The 21,686-nt window shown below is 39.8% G+C and overlaps 1 protein-coding gene across 2 annotated transcripts in view; it reads right to left on the bottom strand.

Annotated features, from left to right (window-relative positions):
- Positions 1–21,686, bottom strand: part of LOC143276690 (dynactin subunit 1-like) — a 64,993-nt gene that overhangs the window by 19,534 nt on the left and 23,773 nt on the right. The window contains exons 16-30 of one of the 2 annotated variants that reach the window (XM_076581331.1): positions 20,321–20,420; positions 19,706–19,791; positions 18,757–18,884; positions 16,147–16,261; positions 15,211–15,264; positions 14,807–14,938; positions 14,006–14,089; positions 13,413–13,475; positions 12,906–13,008; positions 11,296–11,328; positions 7,976–8,075; positions 6,635–6,728; positions 5,853–5,981; positions 2,455–2,597; positions 1,491–1,633 (exon numbers count right to left, since the gene is read on the bottom strand). In XM_076581331.1, the coding sequence (XP_076437446.1) occupies positions 1,491–1,633; positions 2,455–2,597; positions 5,853–5,981; positions 6,635–6,728; positions 7,976–8,075; positions 11,296–11,328; positions 12,906–13,008; positions 13,413–13,475; positions 14,006–14,089; positions 14,807–14,938; positions 15,211–15,264; positions 16,147–16,261; positions 18,757–18,884; positions 19,706–19,791; positions 20,321–20,420 (1,507 nt within the window). The remainder of the gene's footprint in view (positions 1–1,490; positions 1,634–2,454; positions 2,598–5,852; positions 5,982–6,634; positions 6,729–7,975; positions 8,076–11,295; positions 11,329–12,905; positions 13,009–13,412; positions 13,476–14,005; positions 14,090–14,806; positions 14,939–15,210; positions 15,265–16,146; positions 16,262–18,756; positions 18,885–19,705; positions 19,792–20,320; positions 20,421–21,686) is intronic. The other variant, XM_076581337.1, reaches the window with a different exon arrangement.

The following is a 21,686-nucleotide window of genomic DNA, read 5'->3' as shown; positions in this document are numbered from 1 at the left end:
CGTCTTTTTCCTACAGTACTACCACTGATGACCTGAATGTACTCTTACGTCTTTTTCCTACAGTCCTACCACTGATGACCTGAAAGTACTCTTACGTCTTTTTCCTACAGTCCTACCACTGATGACCTGAAAGTACTCTTACGTCTTTTTCCTACAGTACTACCACTGATGACCTGAATGTACTCTTACGTCTTTTTCCTATACTTTATTTTGCTTTTTTGTATTTGTGTGCATATTCATATCTTGTTGTTTTTCTTCTTGTTTATGTCCAATGTATAATGAAAAAATGTCATTAAACGCACTTTATCCTGCTTGTTTGTATATGTGCGTGTATTCATTTCTTGCTGCTTTTCTTCTCTTTTATGTCCATTGTATTATGAAAAAATGTCATTAAAAAAAAAAAAGAAAAAAGAAAAAATCTAGAGCGTTGTTGTCCTCCCCACAATGGCTGGACAACATCCTCTCTTATCCAGACTCATACCCACCTGGTTCAAAGTGACAAAAAGACACATGACAAAGAGAAAACAACACACATTTAAAGTAATTACAAACCCAGACAAATGCAAGCACTTTTTTAAACATTAAAAATGGAAAAGATGTCCTTGGATAGAAAACACACAGATCTAAAAAAAAAAAAGAAAGAAAAAAGAGAAAAAATCAACACTGCTGTCATCACCACAACAGTGGAAAAGTGGCCTAGTAGTAACGTGCCTGGATAGTAGGTGACTGGCCACAGGTTTGAGTCCATGTTCGCCCTCAAACAGACCTTGTGTACTAGATGAGACAATAAACTGAGCTTCCATGTGCAGCATGCACTTAGCATGCATGAAAGAACCCACAGATCCAAAAAGGTTGTCCCTGGCAAAATTCTGTAAAAATCAAAAATCCACTTTGATAGTAAAAGAAATGTACTGGTGGACAGGAAAAAAAAAAGAAAAAAAAAAGAGGGTGGTACTGCACTGTGGTGATTTTTTTTGTATTTCTTTTTATCACAACAGATTTATCTGTGTGAAATTCGGGCTGCTCTCTCCAGGGAGAGCGCGTCGCTATACTACAGCGCCACCCATTTTTTTGTATTTTTTCTACGTGCAGTTTTATTTGCTTTTCCTATTGACGTGGATTTTTCGACAGAATTTTGCCAGGAACAACCCTTTTGTTGCCGTGGGTTCTTTTACGTGTGCTAAGTGCATGCTGCACACGGGACCTCAGTTTATCGTCTCATCCGAATGACTAGCGTCCAGACCACCACTCAAGGTCTAGTGGAGGGGGACAAAATATCGGCGGCTGAGCCGTGATTCGAACCAGCGCGCTCAGATTTTCTTGCTTCCTAGGCGGACGCGTTACCTCTAGGCCATCACTCCACTGCAACCTCCCCAAGGAAAGCACAGCACAAATTTTAAACAAGAGCAATCCATTGGGACAAAAAGTATCACAACATAGTACAACACAAAGACTGGACAAGGTCTACTGTTGGCTGGACTGGCACCCACCAGGCTGAGCGGGGTTCTGGCGAGTGAATCCCTCCAGCAGGGTCTTCTTGGAAAGCACCCTCAGTCGTTCCTTCAGCTCTGCCTTGTCTTGCTCCAGGTTGTCGATCTCTCCCTGCAGGGTGTCGTACGTCTCCTCAAACTCTCTGCACCATACAGGTGTTTGTCAACTATGTAGCAAAAGCTGTGTAGCAGAAGTTTATTTTCTCTGTGTGTGAATGTGTGTGTGTGTGCGCACATGTCTGTTATTTGTCTACGAATAAAAATCCCATTATACTGTCAAAAACATAAGCATCTATAGAATGAAAAGAGAGGGAAATGGAACAGAACTGTTGCTCAGGGCTATGCTGAGACAAGGACTTAGAAAATCTCAAAAACATATATCTAAACAGTCCACAATAAAAAGGTTGATAAGCAAAATAAAAAGAATCATTAGCACTATGCTAAGACATGGACTAAGAAAAAAAAAAGATCTAATCTATGAAAAAAAAGTTTTAAAACATCAGTATAATAATCTTCTTTTCTTCAACAGGCAGACCATCTGTGGAGTGATGGCCTAGAGGTAATGCATCTGCTGAGGAAGTGAGAGAATCTGAACGCAGTATTCAGAATTCCACATTTGCCAGTATTTTCTCCCTATCCACTACACCTTCAATGCTGGTCTGGACGCTAGTCATTCCAATGAGATGATAAACCAAGGTCCCATGTGCAGTATTCACATAGCGCACGTAAAAGAATCCTGGCAACAAAAAGGGTTGTCCCTGGCAAAATTCTGTAGAAAAAAAAAACTTTGATAGGAAAAAAATACAACTGCAGACAGAAAAAAAAAAGAAAAAAGAAAGGTGGTGCTCTCGCTGTTGTCATGCGCTCTTCCTGGGGAGAGCAGCCTGAATTTCACACACAGCAATCTGTTGAGATAAAAGATAGAGTATTACAATACATGGCAATACAATACAATTTGACTTACTTTTCTTTTTTCTTGAACTGCACGTTGACTTCATCGAGTTTGCGTTGCATTTTGTCGACTCTCTCGTCAGCCTCCTTGTTGGCGTTCTCCAGCTTCTTTTCTATCAGACCCACACGCACCTGCTGCTCACTCACCTCTTCTTGCTGAACAACAAACATCATCACACCTTTCTGTCAACACCCAATGTGAACAACAACAATCATCACACCTTTCTGTCAACACCCAATGTGAACAACACACATCATCACACCTTTCTGTCAACACCCAATGTGAACAACAACAAACATCATCACACCTTTCTGTCAACATCCAATGCGAACAACAACAATCATCACACCTTTCTGTCAACACCCAATGTGAACAACAAACATCATCACACCTTTCTGTCAACACCCAATGTGAACAACAAACATCATCACACCTTTCTGTCAACACCCAATGTGAACAACACACATCATCACACCTTTCTGTCAACACCCAATGTGAACAACAAACATCATCACACCTTTCTGTCAACACCCAATGTGAACAACAACAATCATCACACCTTTCTGTCAACATCCAATGCGAACAACAACATAATCACACCTCTCTGTCAACACCCAATGTGAACAACATCATCATCACACCTCTCTGTCAACACCCAATTTGAACAACATCATCACACCTCTCTGTCAACACCCAATTTGAACAACAACAAAACACCATCACATCTCTGTCAACACTCAATGTGAACAGCAACAAAGCATTATCACATCTCTGTCAACACTCAATTTGAACAACAACAAAACACCATCACATCTCTGTCAACACTCAATGTGAACAGCAACAAAGCATTATCACATCTCTGTCAACACCCAATTTGAACAACAACAAAACACCATCACATCTCTGTCAACACCCAATTTGAACAACAACAAAACACCATCACACCTCTCTGTCAACACCCAATTTGAACAACAAAACACCATCACACCTCTCTGTCAACACCCAATTTGAACAACAACAAAACACCATCACACCTCTCTGTCAACACCCAATCTGAACAGCAACAAAACACCATCACACCTCTCTGTCAACACCCAATGTGAACAGCAACAAAACACCATCACACCTCTCTGTCAACACCCAATTTGAACAACAACAAAACACCATCACACCTCTCTGTCAACACCCAATTTGAACAACAACAAAACACCATCACACCTCTCTGTCAACACCCAATTTGAACAACAACAAACACCATCACATCTCTGTCAACACTCAATGTGAACAGCAACAAAGCATTATCACATCTCTGTCAACACTCAATTTGAACAACAACAAAACACCATCACATCTCTGTCAACACCCATTGTGAAAAACAACAAAACACCATCACACCTCTCTGTCAACACCCAATGTGAACAACAACAAAACATCATGACACCTCTCTGTCAACACCCAATTCGAACAACAAAACACCATCACACCTCTCTGTCAACACTCAATGTGAACAGCAACAAAACACCATCACATCTCTCTGTCAACACTCATTGCGAACAACAATATAATCACACCTCTCTGTCAACACCCACTGTGAAAAACAACAAAACACCATCACACCTCTCTGTCAACACCCAATGTGAACAACAACAAAACATCATGACACTTCTCAGTCAACACCCAATGTGCTGTAATTCACGCACTTTTTGCCTCTATTTTTTTTCTTTATGTGTTAATCACACTTGTACTCATACTGACAATGAGTTCTTTCATCTTCTGTGCTTCTTTAACATGCCTATATTTGAAAATGATGGCATTCTGGTCTCCTTCACCTTCTACAACCTTGTCTCACTTTGATGCTGAATGCCTTGATTGTATTTGGTCGTGAAACATCTGTATAGATCTCAAGACAATACTTTTTCCCCCATCTCTCACCCATGCACCTTCTAATACTGTGTACCTTATGAATGGTTAAAATATGTTAAAATGTTAAAAAAATATGTCAAAATGTTGTAATTCAGAATCATAGAAGTCAGCCTCCAAACCTGGACATATGATGTGCACGGTCGTGACATAAAAAAACAGAACAAAACCAAAAAACAAATATACCATGCATCAGAATAAAAACAGATGACAAACAACTGACTGGGGGAAGGGAGGGACAAGAATGATTCAGGAAAGCTGATGTCAACAGTGCAGACAAGTGAACATGACGCAACATGCATAAACAGCTGCAATGATGCCATGGTCATGACATCCACTGCTGGCGAAAACATGCCCATCAGTGCTCCATTTCATGTTTGTTTACCATTTTATATGTGTCTTATTATAATATGCTGTACCTTAATTCTCAAATACAGAAAGTCTTAAAACATTTAGAGGATGTGCCTTATCCAAAGTGCCTTGTAGTCATCATGATCATTTTGGAAGTTAATCACAAATGATGACAACATCGGCGACTCTGGAGATGAAAACACAGCCCAAAGGCAGACACAGAAATGTGGCCACACTGTTGGCAGATAATCACAGATGATAGGTCCAGTCTCCTCTCTTTGTGGGGCTGATGTTTCTGGTGAATGTGCTTGTAGTCAGTACAATGTGGAACTCACCTTGATATATTTTTTTCTCTTTTTTTCACACTGTGAAGTTGCCTTCCAGCCAGACGAAGGCAGATCACAACCTGGCTGAATGTACGTTCCAACATCAACATTTCCATGGGACAGTAACTTTGAGTCCTCAACATCATTTGCCTTCACTGAGCACAGGACAGATTTTAAGACTTGGGCAAATATCTCACCGCCAGATTTTGAGACTCAGACAAATATGTCATGGTTAGATCTTAAGACTTGGACAAGTGTCTCCTATTTTATAGATGAAGATACAAATAATATCACAAAAAAACAACTGATGTAACTGGGAAAAGATACTCAGAATGATTGTGCATGGCTGTGTCCAGTCATGTTGATCTGATGATGTTTGACCGTGATGCTTGTTGAGGTCCGTGTAGTCAGTGCAGGAAAGGGAGGCAGGTGGCAGAATGGTACAGATACTTATTTGCAAATACAGTGTCTGTAAGGGGCTGGGTTAAAATCCCAGTACTGCCTTTTCTCCAAACTTTGACAGGAAAATCAAACTGAGCGTCTAATCAGTCAGAAGGTAAACCGAGGTCCTGTGTGCAGCACACACTTGGTGCACTAAAAAAGAACCAATGGCAACAAAAGTGTTGTCCTCTGGCATAATTCTGTAGCAGAAATCCTGATAGGTATACCAATATATATGCATGCATTCAAGTCCTGATTAGTTACTACTGCATTGGGTTGTACTGTTGGTCAGGCAGCTGCCTAGTAGATGGGGTGTAGCGTATATGGATTTGTCCAAATGCGGTGATGTCTCCTTGAGAAAATGAAACTGACCTTGATCTTAAGGAGTCTCTTGATCTCCTTCATCTCGTCGTCCTTGGCGTCCAGCTTTCCTTTCATCACCTCTACGTCCCCAAAGTGACTGCGCATTGCTTCTCCACGCAAACGTACTGGCGCCAATGTCTGCAAGAAAATATCAGATAGCATTTTGTGTGTGCGTGTGCGTGTGCGTGTGTGTGTGCGTGCATGTGTGTGCGTTCATGTATCTAAATGGGTGCTTGTTGTATCCAAATGGGCGTACTTTTGTGAAGTGATAATTGGAATATGTCTGGACAGGAGTGTACGAGTTTACATCAGTTTTGCTATTCATAGACAGTTGTTTTTTGTTTTTTGTTCACATTCAAAAAGGAGATAATTAAGATACTGTATCACACATATGAAAATTTAGATACTGTTAACTAGAATTTGCTATGAACAGACCCTCAGTCTGTGCAAGTAGTATTTGACAATCTGGCATTCTGGAAAATAGTTACATTTCTATTACATGTGTCATCAACTAAAATCTGCAACAAAAAGGAGGAGTTTGTATTATACTCCATGTTTGGTGATACACATACTTACCATGTCAAACTGATGCAAACTAGGCCTATCGGTTTGTCTATTTGATATGTAGCATTCCTGAAAAATACATTTCATAATGCTGCTGCATTCCTAAAAACACCTATCTGGTAACCTAACATTCCTAACAATATCTAACTGATAATGTGGCATTCAGGAATGATGCGACAGTCCTGGAAACACCTATCTGATAACATGGCATTCCTGAAAACACTGACCTTTTTGTCATGTGTGCCATCAAAGTCGTACTCCCCATTCTCCATGGCATTGGCCAGTTTGTTCATGGTGCCCACCACTGTGCCAAACCACTGCCTGCAGAAACAACAACAGCAACATGTTTTTCACACGACATGTCATCCGCTTCAACATAAAACTCAGTCTGTCATGTGGATTCTCCTGCTAAGTTTAAAAACTGTCTCAAAACAGAACTCGTCCAGTTCTGCCCACCATGTGATTGACTATCATGTGGATTCTCCTGCTAAGTTTAAAAACTGTCTCAAAACAGAACTCTTCCTGTTCTGCCCACCATGTGATTGACTGATGTGTTTCATGAACATCTGCTGGTTGTGTGTGTGTATGTGTGGGTGTCTTTGCTTACATGCATGTGTGTGCACATGCTTGTTTGTGTATAGTGATGTATGCGTGTTTATGTATGCATAACATTTTACTGTCAATGCAACGAACACCTGACTGGGAGGGGCAAGCACCAGTCTGCGATATCATTATCAGTATTATCAAGACTTGTAATCTGTTTTACATTTTATCATTATCAGTATTATCAAGACTTGTAATCTGTTTTACATTTTATCATTATCAGTATTATCAAGACTTGTAATCTGTTTTACATTTTATCATTATCAGTATTATCAAGACTTGTAGTCTGTTTTACATTTTACTCTTTATTTTATAGCGATCTTTTTTTCACTGTTTGCCTTCTTGTTTGAAAACAACATGTCATTTGTTTGAATATTTATATAACTGCTTACATCAACCTTTGAAAATCAGTTGAAAATTAGTCCATGAATATAAGAATACATCAATCACTTCAAGATAAAATTCTCATTATTTTTGAATGTTTGATGATTGGAATACATTTGTTTTTTCATCAAAGATGTTATCGTTTTAATTTCAATCATGGACACCTGCAATATCTAAAAACCCAGTTATCTGTTAGTTAACAGGCATTTCTATATCAATTTAATCCTACTCTGATATTACATACTGAACAGTTTCTTGACACACACAGACATACAACACACACACAGACACACACACACACACACAGATGACACAGTCACTCACACACACACACATGCACACACACACAGATGACACAGTCAATCACACACAAGACACACACACACAGGGCACACACACACAAAGAAGACACACACACATACAAACAGCATACAACTTTACACACACACACACACAAAATAGTAAATGAACCCCCTTCCACGCACACACAAACACACACTGAGCAAAATTAGAAAATAAATAAATAAATAAAAAAGGAAAAAAAGAAAGAAAGAAAAAAAAAAGGGCAGGAAGTAAGCTACCTGAGACACTCGTAGGGTCCTGTATCGTCCTTGTTGTGCACCTTGCTCACAGCCTCACATGTCAGTTCCTCCATCTTGCGGGCCATCACACCCTCCTTGTCTGTCACACCCCCACACACACATACACTGTTTGTACAGGTTTTTCAATAGCAAAATCTTTAAACTTTTTAAGGACTTTAACACACCAGAGACCAAAAATTCAAAACTATCACATCAGGAACGCGTGTAAAAGGCAAGGTGTTTTGAGTGCTGACTTATGCCACTTGCATGAATCATCATCTGCTACAAAGATGAGAACTGCATTTCTGATCAGGGAAAAAATCCTTTCAGGATCAAGTTTTTTATTTCTTTTTCAAGGCATATAAAATGTCTTGTGTGCTGATCATACTTGTAACTAAAAATGTTTCTGTGCAAATAAAAATGTCTGTGCGTTGATCATGCATTAAAAAAAACAACCCCAAACTATTTGAACATATGTTTGTAACTTCATTATACATGTAAACAAGAATTAATGTCCATAAGTGTAACTGAAAAAAATCCAAGTTAATAAAAAAAATATATGACAAGTGTATTTTTGTGCTGATAATGGAAGACTATCCATTTATCTGTGTGTGTGTGTGTGTGTGTGTGTGTGTGTGTGTGTGTGTGTGTGTGTGTGTGTGTTTGTGGTGTAATGTAATGTACTGTAGTGTTGTGTGGTGTGGCTTGTGTGTGTGTGTGTGTGTGTATGTGTGTGTGTGTGTGTGTGTGTGTGTGTGCTCTGTGTGTGTGTGTGTGTGTGTGTGTGTGTGTGTGTGTGTGTGTGTGTGTGTGTTTGTGGTGTAATGTAATGTACTGTAGTGTTGTGTGGTGTGGCTTGTGTGTGTGTGTGTGTGTGTGTGTGTGTGTGTGTGTGTGTGTGTGTGTGTGTGTGTGTGTGTGTGCTCTGTGTGTGTGTGTGTGTGTGTGTGTGTGTGTGTGTGTGTGTGTGTTCTCTGTGTGTGTGTGTGTGTGTGTGTGTGCAAACCTGTGAGTGCCAACATCCATGACTGCATGCCAATGCATGTCTGTCTGAACAGGTGTGTCATCACAGGCAGATGGCACAGGCTACACATTTCAAAGATACACAAAGAAAAAAAAAATCTAAAAAATACAGACTTCCCTCAAGAAGGTACCTCCGATAAATAGGCAACAATAAAAAGGATTTTACACCCATCACCTCAGGAAATACAGCAGAATTAGTGTAAACGATTTCAACCATGGAAACATGCTTGACAAGGACTTCCCTAACAGAACAAGCAGTCAGCCCATAGAAACAAATCTCAGTATTACCCTACAAACATCATTCAAACACAAAACAGAGTGTGACTGAGAGAGAGACAGAGACAGAGAGAGAGAGAAAGAGACAGAGAGAGAGAGAGGGTGGTGGTGGTTGTGAGAATCAGATGGGGGTTCAGATTAAGGCAGGTGTAAGTCAGAATAAAGAGGGTAATTGTATTTTTCCAACTCCCAAGACACTATATCAGGTATGCATACTCAAGGTTCTACAGTGAGTGAATGTACATTTTTGTTGTTGTTGGTTATCCAAGCACTTTAGTATGAACTGTAACCCTACAATCCATCAACAGTAGTTGTTATCTGGGAAGAAGACTAAAAATTCTGAGACAGTTAATGAACACTATAACCCAAATCCCAGTCCCAGAAATGAGATAATGTACACAGTGATTTCTACCTGTTGGTCTTTCATCTGAAGAAAAAAGTTACATGTCCACCATATTAGCTTAAAATACTACAGACTGTAATGCACAGTAGTAAAGCAGATCATGAAATCTGCCAGTTCATTCATTAGTGCAAAGAATCTACAACTAGTATGGTGGAATACAAACTGCCATCCAGTCTGCAAATCTCAAGATGAATTAATTTTGCCAGGCATACCCTTGGCTATGTTACAGGCTATTTGTTAATGAGCATGGCTGTTCATGGTGTGTGGCATTAGAGCATGAGCTGGAAGAGTCGAATGTGTACAGTGCACTGAGCTGTATCACGCAAAATTATCTGCTGCATGAAAATGATTGCTGACGATCAGTTTCTTCCCAGGCCCCTCACTCCAGCCACTGGTATGGCTGAAACTGAATGGAACACTCCTCAGCAATGTACAGTCTCTGAGCTGTGTACAGCTGTACAGTGGTACCATACACAAACCGGGAGTTTTTACTTTCCCTTCCACTTGGCCTGGAGTGGTTGTCTGGATGCTAGTCTTTCAGATGAGATGATAAACAGAGGTCCTGAGTGCAGCATGCACTTACTGCATGTAAAAGAACTCATGGCAAAAAAATGAGTCATCCCTGACAAATTTCTAAAAAAAAATCTTTTTTCATTGGAAAACCAAAACAACACTTGCAGAACGAAAAAAAAAGGAAAGAAAGGGTAGCAAGAAATGTGGTGACACGCCCTCTCTGTGGGAAGAGCAGCCTGATTTTCACTGTTGTGATAAAAAAAGTACTAAAATACACTACATTAAATGGGGTGTGTGTGCATGTGTGTGTAAGACAGGGACAAAAGTGTAAAGGAAAGAGAGAGAGGGAGAAGGGACAGGAGAAGAGAGAGGGAGGAAGAAATGGCAGATGGGAAGGAATGAAAACGAGAGCAAGAATAGTGAAGGGCGAACAGGCTGCACAGAAGAAAGACAATGAAAGAAAGGGAGAACAAGAGAGAAGGTAGGCAGATGGAGTGACAGAGAGATGCAGGTGGCAATGAAAGACAGAGAGAGAGGGGGGGGAACGGGAGCAATGGGCAAAAATATCTGGAGCAATAGAGACTGGAAGGGAAACAAAAACAAAAAAATATATTAAAAAAAAAAGTAAAAGAGGAAGAGATTGGAAAATGTGTCAAAAGTACATCTGAACACAATCCAGTCTTCATGCTTGTGTTTGTACACACATTCACTTTGTCAGTTCATTCAACATAAGCCGGTTTTTTGTTGTTGTTTTTTTTTTTTTCAACAGAGAACTCCCAAAGTCTATCTCTGCAGACACATTCCTTGCGGCTATACAAGTCTCCTTTTCACAGGTCTGACAGACTCATGCAGGAGCTACCAACCAGAAAGCTCAAGCAAGGAAACGGATGCACAATATACAGCCCATCAGTCTAACTCGTCTATAGCCAAAAGCCATGGGCATGAAGAATAACAAACACAATAACTATGTACAACAATTCTTAGATTCAGGCCGTTAACTGATGCATGAAAATGCTTGTTAACATACTTATGCTGTGGAGAACAGTGTACGCTGGATCAGATGCATTCTCTATGAGAAAAGCAAGAGAATCAAGCAATTACCAACCCTTTAACTTCTCCAGTTCCGTAAGTTTTCCTCCTACATGACAAAGCCACATTTTGGTTTAAATCTGTGTGGTAATGAACGCGGAAATGTGCATGTGTTTGCAATAATAATAATAATAAAACATATATCGCATTACGTCCAAAATGTGTACATACACAAATGCTTATGCTGGGCTGGATTTCTTTGTGAAAGCATGTGTAAATACATTCATGTACTTCTGCAAGAAAGCACATGCAAATTTATGTATATGTACATGTATGCATCCACTCATATGTGCATGCACATGTGTGTATTATGTGTACAGATATGTGTGACTGTATAGCTTTCTGGGACCATCACACATGTGTGTATTATGTGTACAGATATGTGTGACTGTATAGCTTTCTGGGACCATCACACATGTGTGTATTATGTGTACAGATATGTGTGACTGTATAGCTTTCTGGGACCATCACACATGTGTGTATTATGTGTACAGATATGTGTGACTGTATAGCTTTCTGGGACCATCACACATGTGTGTATTATGTGTACAGATATGTGTGACTGTATAGCTTTCTGGGACCATCACACTCACACTCTATTGTTTTGCTAGCAATGTTGACGACTTTTCCCATTTCTAATTCAGGCACTTTGAGAAAGATTAAGATGGAAAGACAACAGTACAGTTTTGATCCATTTTTGCTTTTTTTCTGAAAACAAGGCAAATAAGTTACTGAGTTCATACATTTCACAAAGTGGAAGAACTATAGATCTTTTTTTCTTTTTTTTTTTTTCCAACTCAGAGAGAGTGAGAAAATCAAACTACATAGCTACTTACCTGCCAACACTTTGTTTTGCAACAATGATTAATTGCTTTGTATTTAAAGATTAAAATGCTCCAACATCAAACAAACTGATAAACATTAAACTGGAAAATGAAAATAAAAACAGCATACACACCAAAAATGCAAAAGAATGAAATAAAAGCAAACAAACACACCAAATATATAAAAGAACAAACCAAAATCATCACAGTCCACTAAACTGTAATTTGAAACAGACGGCCATCCTGAACTTATACTGTTGACCATGAACTTGTGCACAGGCTTGTTCGTTTATGGTAAATGGCACTTCAGTGATATGTTTTTATTGATAAAATGCTTCTTGAACTTGTGCTGGTACTGTGAGCATGTGTGTATGTGCATTTGTTTGCATGTTTGTGTGTGCACTGCTTTTTTGTGTATGGTGTGTCATACTTCCAGCATATATTTTTACTACTATTGTATGTTTTACATTTATTTGCTTATTTATCATCATTGTTGTCTTATTTATTTATTTATTATTATTATTTTATTATTATTATCATTACTACTACCCTTTTTTATATCATAATTATTATTTATTTATTTATTTATTTATGTAAGCTTATCTATTATTTATTCACCTTTTTTTTTTCTCAAGGCCTGACTAAGCGCATTGGGTTCTGCTGCTGGTCAGGCATCTGCTTGGCAGATGTGGTGTAGCGTATATGGATTTGTCCGAACGCAGTGACGCCTCCTTGACCTACTGAAACTGAAACTGTATGTTGGTTTACCATACTACAAAAAAAACACACAAAAAAAGTGTACCTGTCATGACGGAGGCCTGGTTCATGGCGCCCTGTGACACAGTCTGCAGGATGTCAGCCACACGCATCACATTGTGGCAACAGTCCATCAGCAGGTCATGGATCTGTCACACAGCAACACAGAAATACCTTGTCACAACACTATAAATAATAGAAAAAAAAAAGGTCAAGGCATTTCTAAAGTGAAGACTCCCAAATGTATGTCAGAACAGTAACTTGCCTCTTTCTTTGACTCAGTCTCACACCGCTCCCTCCCCCACCCACTCTCTGCCATATTTCATTCACTGTGTAGTGTGATGTGTCATTATTTACCTCTTTAGAAAAGCGTAGTGGAGTTGTAGTGTGATGTGTCATTATTTACCTCTTTAGAAAAGCCAAGTGGCGTTGTAGTGTGATGTGTCATTATTTACCTCTTTAGAAAAGCGAAGTGGCGTTGCAGTGTGATGTGTCATTATTTACCTCTTTAGAAAAGCCAAGTGGCGTTGCAGTGTGATGTGTCATTATTTACCTCTTTAGAAAAGCGAAGTGGCGTTGCGATGGCAGATCCCTCTTGTGGCAGACGGCGCTTGATCTGAATGGAAAAAACACATCAGGGGTTACTCTGATGAAACACAATCAAAGAAATGAACAAGACAATAAGAACTGAAAAGACGGCAGGTGTTCCTCTTCTTCCTTGGCATGGACTAAATCAAAGCAATGAACATGATGACAAGAACTGACAAAGGAAACCAGGAATTACTCTCCTAAAACCAGATCAATGTAATGGACATAATAGGGACTATCATGTGAGAGAGAGAGAGATAGAGCGAAAGCAAGAAAGAGAGAGGAAAAGACTTGTGGGCAGAGAACAATGCAGTTATCACAATCTATCATAAATGATATGCAGTCATTACAGTATGTGAAAACAATGAAACTAAATGACATGACGCAGTCCGTCAAGTACATCAAAACAGTGAAATTTAAACCAGTCATAACAAATACTTTCTATTGACTATCTACAGCCTAAAAGAACAACATCATTAAATATTGAAAAAACACAATGAATAAGACTGTGCTCATTTTGATACTATTCCCCCATGGGTGGACAGGTAAAACACTCACCTTTCTGGCACACAGGCGAGTGTCGTTGTTGCAGGTCTCCAGGTCTCTCAGCAGGATGGAGAACTCACTTTGCTCCTGACCTGGCTGAACAGGGCAGAGAAAAACATACATCCACATCCATCATCAGTAACAAGACTGGAATGGAATGTGTTCAGTTGAGAGAAACAGGAATTCTTTTTCCCTAAAATCACAGTTAATCTTACATACTAACTGCTGGTACAATGCCATACTGTGATCCAACCACATTTCCCTAATACTTTCTCCCTTCCTCTCTTTCTCTTTCACACACACACACATACTCTCTCTCTCTCTCACTAATACACACACACACACACACACATTCTCTCTTTCACTCACACACACTCTGTCTCTCACACACACACGCACACACACACACACACTCTCTCTCTCTCACTAACACACACACACACACACACACACACATTCTCTTTCACTCATACACACTCTCTCTCACACACACACACACGCACACACACACACACTCTCTCTCTCTCTCACACACACATGCGTTCACATCCACATAATATTTGTAATACAGAGCAGTAATGCAGTGTTTCAAGACTTCAGAGATATGTTAACATATGGCCAGCTGCATGGTAAATCTGCAGTTCTATATGATAGTACTTCAAAGTACAAAGAATATACTATTCAATGATACGAGAAAAAATGAAATACTTCATTCAAAGTACAATGAACATACTTTTCACTAATATGAGATAAAACAAAGTACTTTAAAGTACAACCAACATACCATTCACTGATGTGAGAGGAATAACTTACCAGCAGCAGTATCTTGAGCCTGGTGATGTCAGTGGTGATACAGTCACAGGCACTCAGCACATTGCGCACACCGTCACACATCAGACTGGTGCAGTCCACACGCTCATTGGACAAGTGCACTGAATACAATTGCTGCACACACACACACACACACATTTTCTTAACACTACCAGACTCAGACAGAGATCGTGCGTGGCTAATGAGATCATTTGATGTGTAATATTCCTTCCTGTCCATAAATAGCATGTAAACATGTGATGCATTTTTCGGCATTACAGACACTTGTTGATCAAGCAAGTTAAAAAAAAAAAGAAAAAAAAAAGGTAAATTTGGAAGAGTACAAAAATAATTTTTATCGTGGATTTTTTTCCCTACTGTTATGCAGCACAAAAGTCTGAACATACCTGGAAGAAGCCGATGGATTTCACCAACAGGTCCAAAGAAACTGTTTCATCCAGCTGCAAGCAGAAGAGAGCACCTTTGAAGACATCAACATCAAAATCAGTGCGTGTCATAAGAGACCGTCACACAAATACTTGGCTACAGACGTGTCCCTCTTGCCTGTTTGCAAATACAGCAGGAAGGGTGGCCTTTACATCTGGGTGGATCTTTAAAGGCATTATCCCTGAAGTCTTGACCCTTCCGTTCTTATTCCCAAACCTGTTGTACTTGACTAACCTTTCATTCTGAAATCTCTGTATATAATACTACTATTAATGATGATGATGATAATAATGCACATTTATATAGTGCTAACCCTGCAACTCCAAGCGCATTCAACAATGCATGTGGCACGAATACTGTACAGGAATATAAAATGTATGAAAGAAATAAAATTGCTCAAAAATACTGTTTTAAAAACAGTGTAACATCACTCACAAACCATACACCTCTCCCACCTCCACCCACTCTCCCTCACCTCCCACATACACACATGTATATGCTTGAAGCATGTCCGTTGTTTTTAAATTTTGGTGTTCTTATTCTTTGGTAAACATGGTCACTGAATGACTTATCATATTAGCTCTGAGAGGGGCTCTGCAGCTAGGGAGACTATGTATTGTACGAAATGAATGGCTACACATCCAAACCAAGACAGTATCATGGACATTATGTTTGAGAGAGGTACACTGTTCAAGGAATGGAAAAAAAACAAAAACACTGGCTGGACCAAGGTTTGCAATGTACATGTGTGTGCTTGCATGTGACTAAATGACACAGGAAATAAATGGTGAGTGTCGGAAGGTAGGCAGCCTGCTGTGCAAATGACTGTCTGCAACGTGCTTTGAGTCTGGTCACCAAGCTGGGATAGACATATCAAGAGCAACATGACCACTGACCTGGTCCTTTCTCAGCATGTCAATGTAGTGATCCAGGGATTTCTCATGAGCGCTCATCTCAGGCAGCAGAGTGCCCACCTTGACAAACAGGTCCTCCCCACAGTTGTTCAGGGCACTGGGAACAACACAAGTCATGTTCATTTCAGGAAACCCTGTAGGAGTACATGAAATAATACATGTCATCTTCCCCCTTAACTCTATGACCAGCCATTAGGGTGCCGCACAGAAGAAACTGTTCATCATATTCCTCCTCTGTCAGTTGTGGGTCAAAGCCTGGGTTTCTACAAATGGTTTTCCTGTCCATTAAACAAAGTTGTCAGTCTATAGTCTTCCCCTCTATTTCCATCCATTAACAGTTCATTGGAAGACTGTTTCAGCAATGCTACTGGATCTTGTTATAGGACCATTTAACTAATACAAATATGGAACTCATATGGCATTGTGTTCACAATCAATTTCAATGGACTTAACATTGACTGGTGAGAGATATATTTGGAGGAAAAAACAAAAAATACCTATGCATTATATAATTATATTATAATCAAACAAAATTATACACTAGCTCCAAAACATCACATCTCATTTTGTAACTCATTCTTTTGCAATCCTCTTTTAGTCTTTAGGTGGTAATAATGCCTTTTTTTTTAAAATAATGCCTTTTTTTATAGCACAGTACCAGCCAAAGAGCACATTATCATTGTTGCTTAGGCTCCAACTGACCACATATGGCCTTATAAGAGCTGAGAGCATTCCAGATTTCATACAGAAATCTGTTGTTACACAAAGCATTACAATACAATACAAAACAATACAATATAGTAGCAGCCTAAGTGTGCATGAAGCTGTGACATCTCCAACAGCACAGTTGCTGCCACCGAGTGCCTGAAAGAGTGACATTTCCTCCAGCACAACGTCTGCCCAAGTGTGCATAAACCTGTAACATTTCCTACAGCACAGTAACAACTACAGAGAACATGAAACAGTAACATTTCCTACAGCACAGTAACAACCACAGAAGACATGAAACTGTAACATTTCCTACAGCACAGTAACAACTACAGAGAACATGAAACAGTAACATTTCCTACAGCACAGTAACAACTACAGAGAACATGAAACTGTAACATTTCCTACAGCACAGTAACAACTACAGAGAACATGAAACTGTAACATTTCCTACAGCACAGTAACAACTACAGAGAACATGAAACTGTAACATTTCCTACAGCACAGTAACAACTACAGAGAACATGAAACTGTAACATTTCCTATAGCACAGTAGCAACCACAGAAGACATGAAACTGTAACATTTCCTACAGCACAGTAACAACTACAGAGAACATGAAACTGTAACATTTCCTACAGCACAGTAGCAACCACAGAAGACATGAAACTGTAACATTTCCTACAGCACAACATCTGCCCAAGTGTGCATAAACCTGTAACATTTCCTACAACACAGTAGCAGCCACAGAGAACATGAAACTGTAACATTTCCTACAGAACACTAACAACCACAGAAGACATGAAACTGTAACATTTCCTACAGCACAGTAGCAACCACAGAAGACATGTAACTAACATTTCCTACAGAACACTAACAACCACAGAAGACATGAAACTGTAACATTTCCTACAGCACAGTAGCAACCACAGAAGACATGTAACTAACATTTCCTACAGCAGAGTTTCAGCCACAGAGAACATGAAACTGTAATATTTCCTACCGCACAGTAGCAGCCACGCAGACCATTAAACAGTAACATTTCCTACAGCAAAATTGCAACCGCAGTGAACATGGAACTGTAACATTTCCTACAACAGACTAACAGGTGCAAAGAACATGAAACTGTAACATTTCCTACAACAGACTAACAGGTGCAAAGAACATGAAACTGTAACATTTCCTACAACAGATTAACAGGTGCAAAGAACATGAAACTGTAACATTTCCTACAACAGACTAATAGGTGCAAAGAACATGAAACTGTAACATTTCCTACAACAGACTAACAGGTGCAAAGAACATGAAACTGTAACATTTCCTACAACAGACTAACAGGTGCAAAGAACATGAAACTGTAACATTTCCTACAGCACAGTAGCAGCCACAAAGACCAAGAAGCAGTGACATTTCCCACAACAGACCAGCAGCCCCCACAGAGAACATGAAGCAGTGACATTTCCCACAACAGACTAGCAGCCATAAAGAACATGAAGCAGTGACATTTCCCACAACAGACCAGCAGCCCCCACAGAGAACATGAAGCAATGACATTTCCCACAACAGACTAGCAGCCCCCACAGAGAACATGAAGCAGTGACATTTCCCACAACAGACCAGCAGCCCCCACAGAGAACATGAAGCAGTGACATTTCCCACAACAGACCAGCAGCCACAGAGAACATGAAGCAGTGACATTTCCCACAACAGACCAGCAGCCCACAGAGAACATGAAGCAGTGACATTTCCCACAACAGACCAGCAGCCACAGAGAACATGAAGCAGTGACATTTCCCACAACAGACTAGCAGCCATAAAGAACATGAAGCAGTGACATTTCCCACAACAGACTAGCAGCCACAGAGAGCAAGAAGGGGTGCCTGACCTCTCATACTGGTGCATGGTGGTGTTGAGGGAGGCGAGGTGCAGTACCAGGTGGTGGGCGAAGCTGCACTGCTCTGCCTTGGACCCCTTCAGCACGTGCTCCCTCTCCAGCTTTTCCACCATCTCAAACTGCACATACACAGTTGTTGTCATCAACATCGTCATCATCACTGTATCAATACCATCTGTCACACACATCGTCATCATCACTGTATCAATACCATCTGTCACACACATAGTTGTCATCACCATCATTGCATCAATACCATCTCAAACTGCACACAACACACTTGGCACCACCATTGTCATCATCATCATACCAATACCATGTCACACACACAGTCGTCATCACCATCATCATTTCATCAATACTACCTCACACTGAACACAACACATAAGTCATCACCATCGTCATCATCATCATATCATCTGTCACACACGTCATATCATCATCATCCGTCACATGAATACCATCACTGCTGTAAGCTTTCTTGCATTCGCATGAATGACCAGTATTACCCATGTTCATGCACACACAACCATCATCATAGCTGTTAGTCTGCTGCTGTGCAAGAGGCCTCCAACATCAATAATGGCTCTTGTCTGCTGATTAATGTCAGATCAAAAACTGAATTACACAGGTCAGTTTTTAACTTATGGTCTTTTACAGATGTTCAACTACTTGTTTATTCTTATTGTGCCCAAAATTTCCTGACTCTACCTGCTCTAGAACCTAAAATGACAAAAATGGCTAAAAAATGTAGTCAACATACTCAGTTAGTCTGAGTGAAGCGTGTAAGTGTTGCCTAAGCATAGGTAAATGAATAAAGACAACTGGGTGTAGAGGTTGCCTTGCCAGAGGACTAGCAACAGAGACCAACAGTAACATGGAAGTGTTATGCGCATATGTCTCTTTGCATCCTATGTGAGATGTTGCTGTGTGAACTGACCTTCTCTTTGACCTGTGATGCCAGGAGGTCTGCCTTGTTGATAACCCGAGGCACCATCAACAGCACAGAGAGAGCATCATGGTCACCTGTCGGCAAAAAACACAAACTACTGCAGCACATCTGGGATTGTGCAATAATGTACCTTCATCAACAATGTAAAAACATAACAGCAACAAAGTCAATACAAAATGTCAATCCTGATCAGGCCTTAAGAGCCTGCCACTGGCAAACAAAGAAATTAAGCCAAAATGAAATAAAGAAAATAAATAACTAAGGAAATACCTTAAAACAGAAAAAAAGTACAAAGATACATTGCACTGCAAAACACTTACAGCAAAAAGGACATTTTCCTTCATAAAATTACATTAAATCTAACATACTTACTGTGGCTAAAAGTGCTTCAATCAGCTGTTGCTTACTGCACTTGAGTACCACAGTACTGTATATATAGTAAGAAAGAAATTTTCCTTCCTAAAATTACATTTAATCTAACACTTACCGTGGCCCACAAGTGCAATACGCGACAAGCCGTTTGTAGCTGTCGCTTACTGCACTTGTGAAGCATGAAACAGTATACAGATCATAAGTAACGGACAACACTGGACAGAAACTGACCTCCACGGTTGAGGAAGGCATCCGGCATGAAGGACAGGAGCATCTTGACATGGGACGTGGCCTGAAGCACCTCCAGTTTACGCAGCTCCATGTCGATGGTCTGTGGGACACAGCACAGTACACATCTTTACACATCTCTTATTATTGTAATCATCATTATCATGTGGATGGTCTGTGGGACACAGCACAATACACATCTTTACCTTATTATCGTAATCATCATTATCATGTTGATGGTCTGTGGGACACAGCACAGTACACATCTTTACCTTATTATCGTAATCATCATTATCATGTTGATGGTCTGTGGGACCCAGCACAGTACACATCTTTACCATATTATTGTAATCATCATTATCATGTTGATAGTCTGTGGGACACAGCACAGTACACATCTTTACCTTATTACTGTAATCATCATTATCATGTTGATAGTCTGTGGGACACAGCACAGTACACATCTTTACCTTATTATTGTAATCATCATTATCATGTCGATGGTCTGTGGGACACAGCACAGTACACATCTTTACCTTATTACTGTAATCATCATTATCATGTTGATGGTCTGTGGGACACAGCACAGTACACATCTTTACCTTATTATTGTAATCATCATTATCATGTTGATGGTCTGTGGGACACAGCACAGTACACATCTTTACCATATTATTGTAATCATCATTATCATGTTGATAGTCTGTGGGACACAGCACAGTACACATCTTTACCTTATTACTGTAATCATCATTATCATGTTGATAGTCTGTGGGACACAGCACAGTACACATCTTTACCTCATTATTGTAATCATCATTATCATGTCAATGGTCTGTGGCAGACAGCACAGTACACATCTTTACCTTATTATTGTAATCATCATTATCATGTCGATGGTCTGTGGGAGACAGCACAGTACACATCTTTACCTTATTATTGTAATCATCATTATCATGTTGATGGTCTGTGGGAGACAGCACAATACACATCTTTACCTTATTATTGTAATCATCATTATCATGTTGATGGTCTGTGGGACACAGCACAGTACACATCTTTACCTTATTATTGTAATCATCATTATCATGTTGATGGTCTGTGGGACACAGCACAGTACACATCTTTACCTTATTATTGTAATCATCATTATCATGTTGATGGTCTGTGGGACACAGCACAGTACACATCTTTACCATATTATTGTAATCATCATTATCATGTTGATAGTCTGTGGGACACAGCACAGTACACATCTTTACCTTATTACTGTAATCATCATTATCATGTTGATAGTCTGTGGGACACAGCACAGTACACATCTTTACCTTATTATTGTAATCATCATTATCATGTCGATGGTCTGTGG

The sequence above is a fragment of the Babylonia areolata genome, chromosome 2, assembly GCF_041734735.1.
Source record: "Babylonia areolata isolate BAREFJ2019XMU chromosome 2, ASM4173473v1, whole genome shotgun sequence".
NCBI classification, from domain to species: domain Eukaryota; kingdom Metazoa; phylum Mollusca; class Gastropoda; order Neogastropoda; family Buccinidae; genus Babylonia; species Babylonia areolata.
Note: the sequence above shows the minus strand (reverse complement) of the source record. Positions and strands in the feature narration are given on the sequence as shown.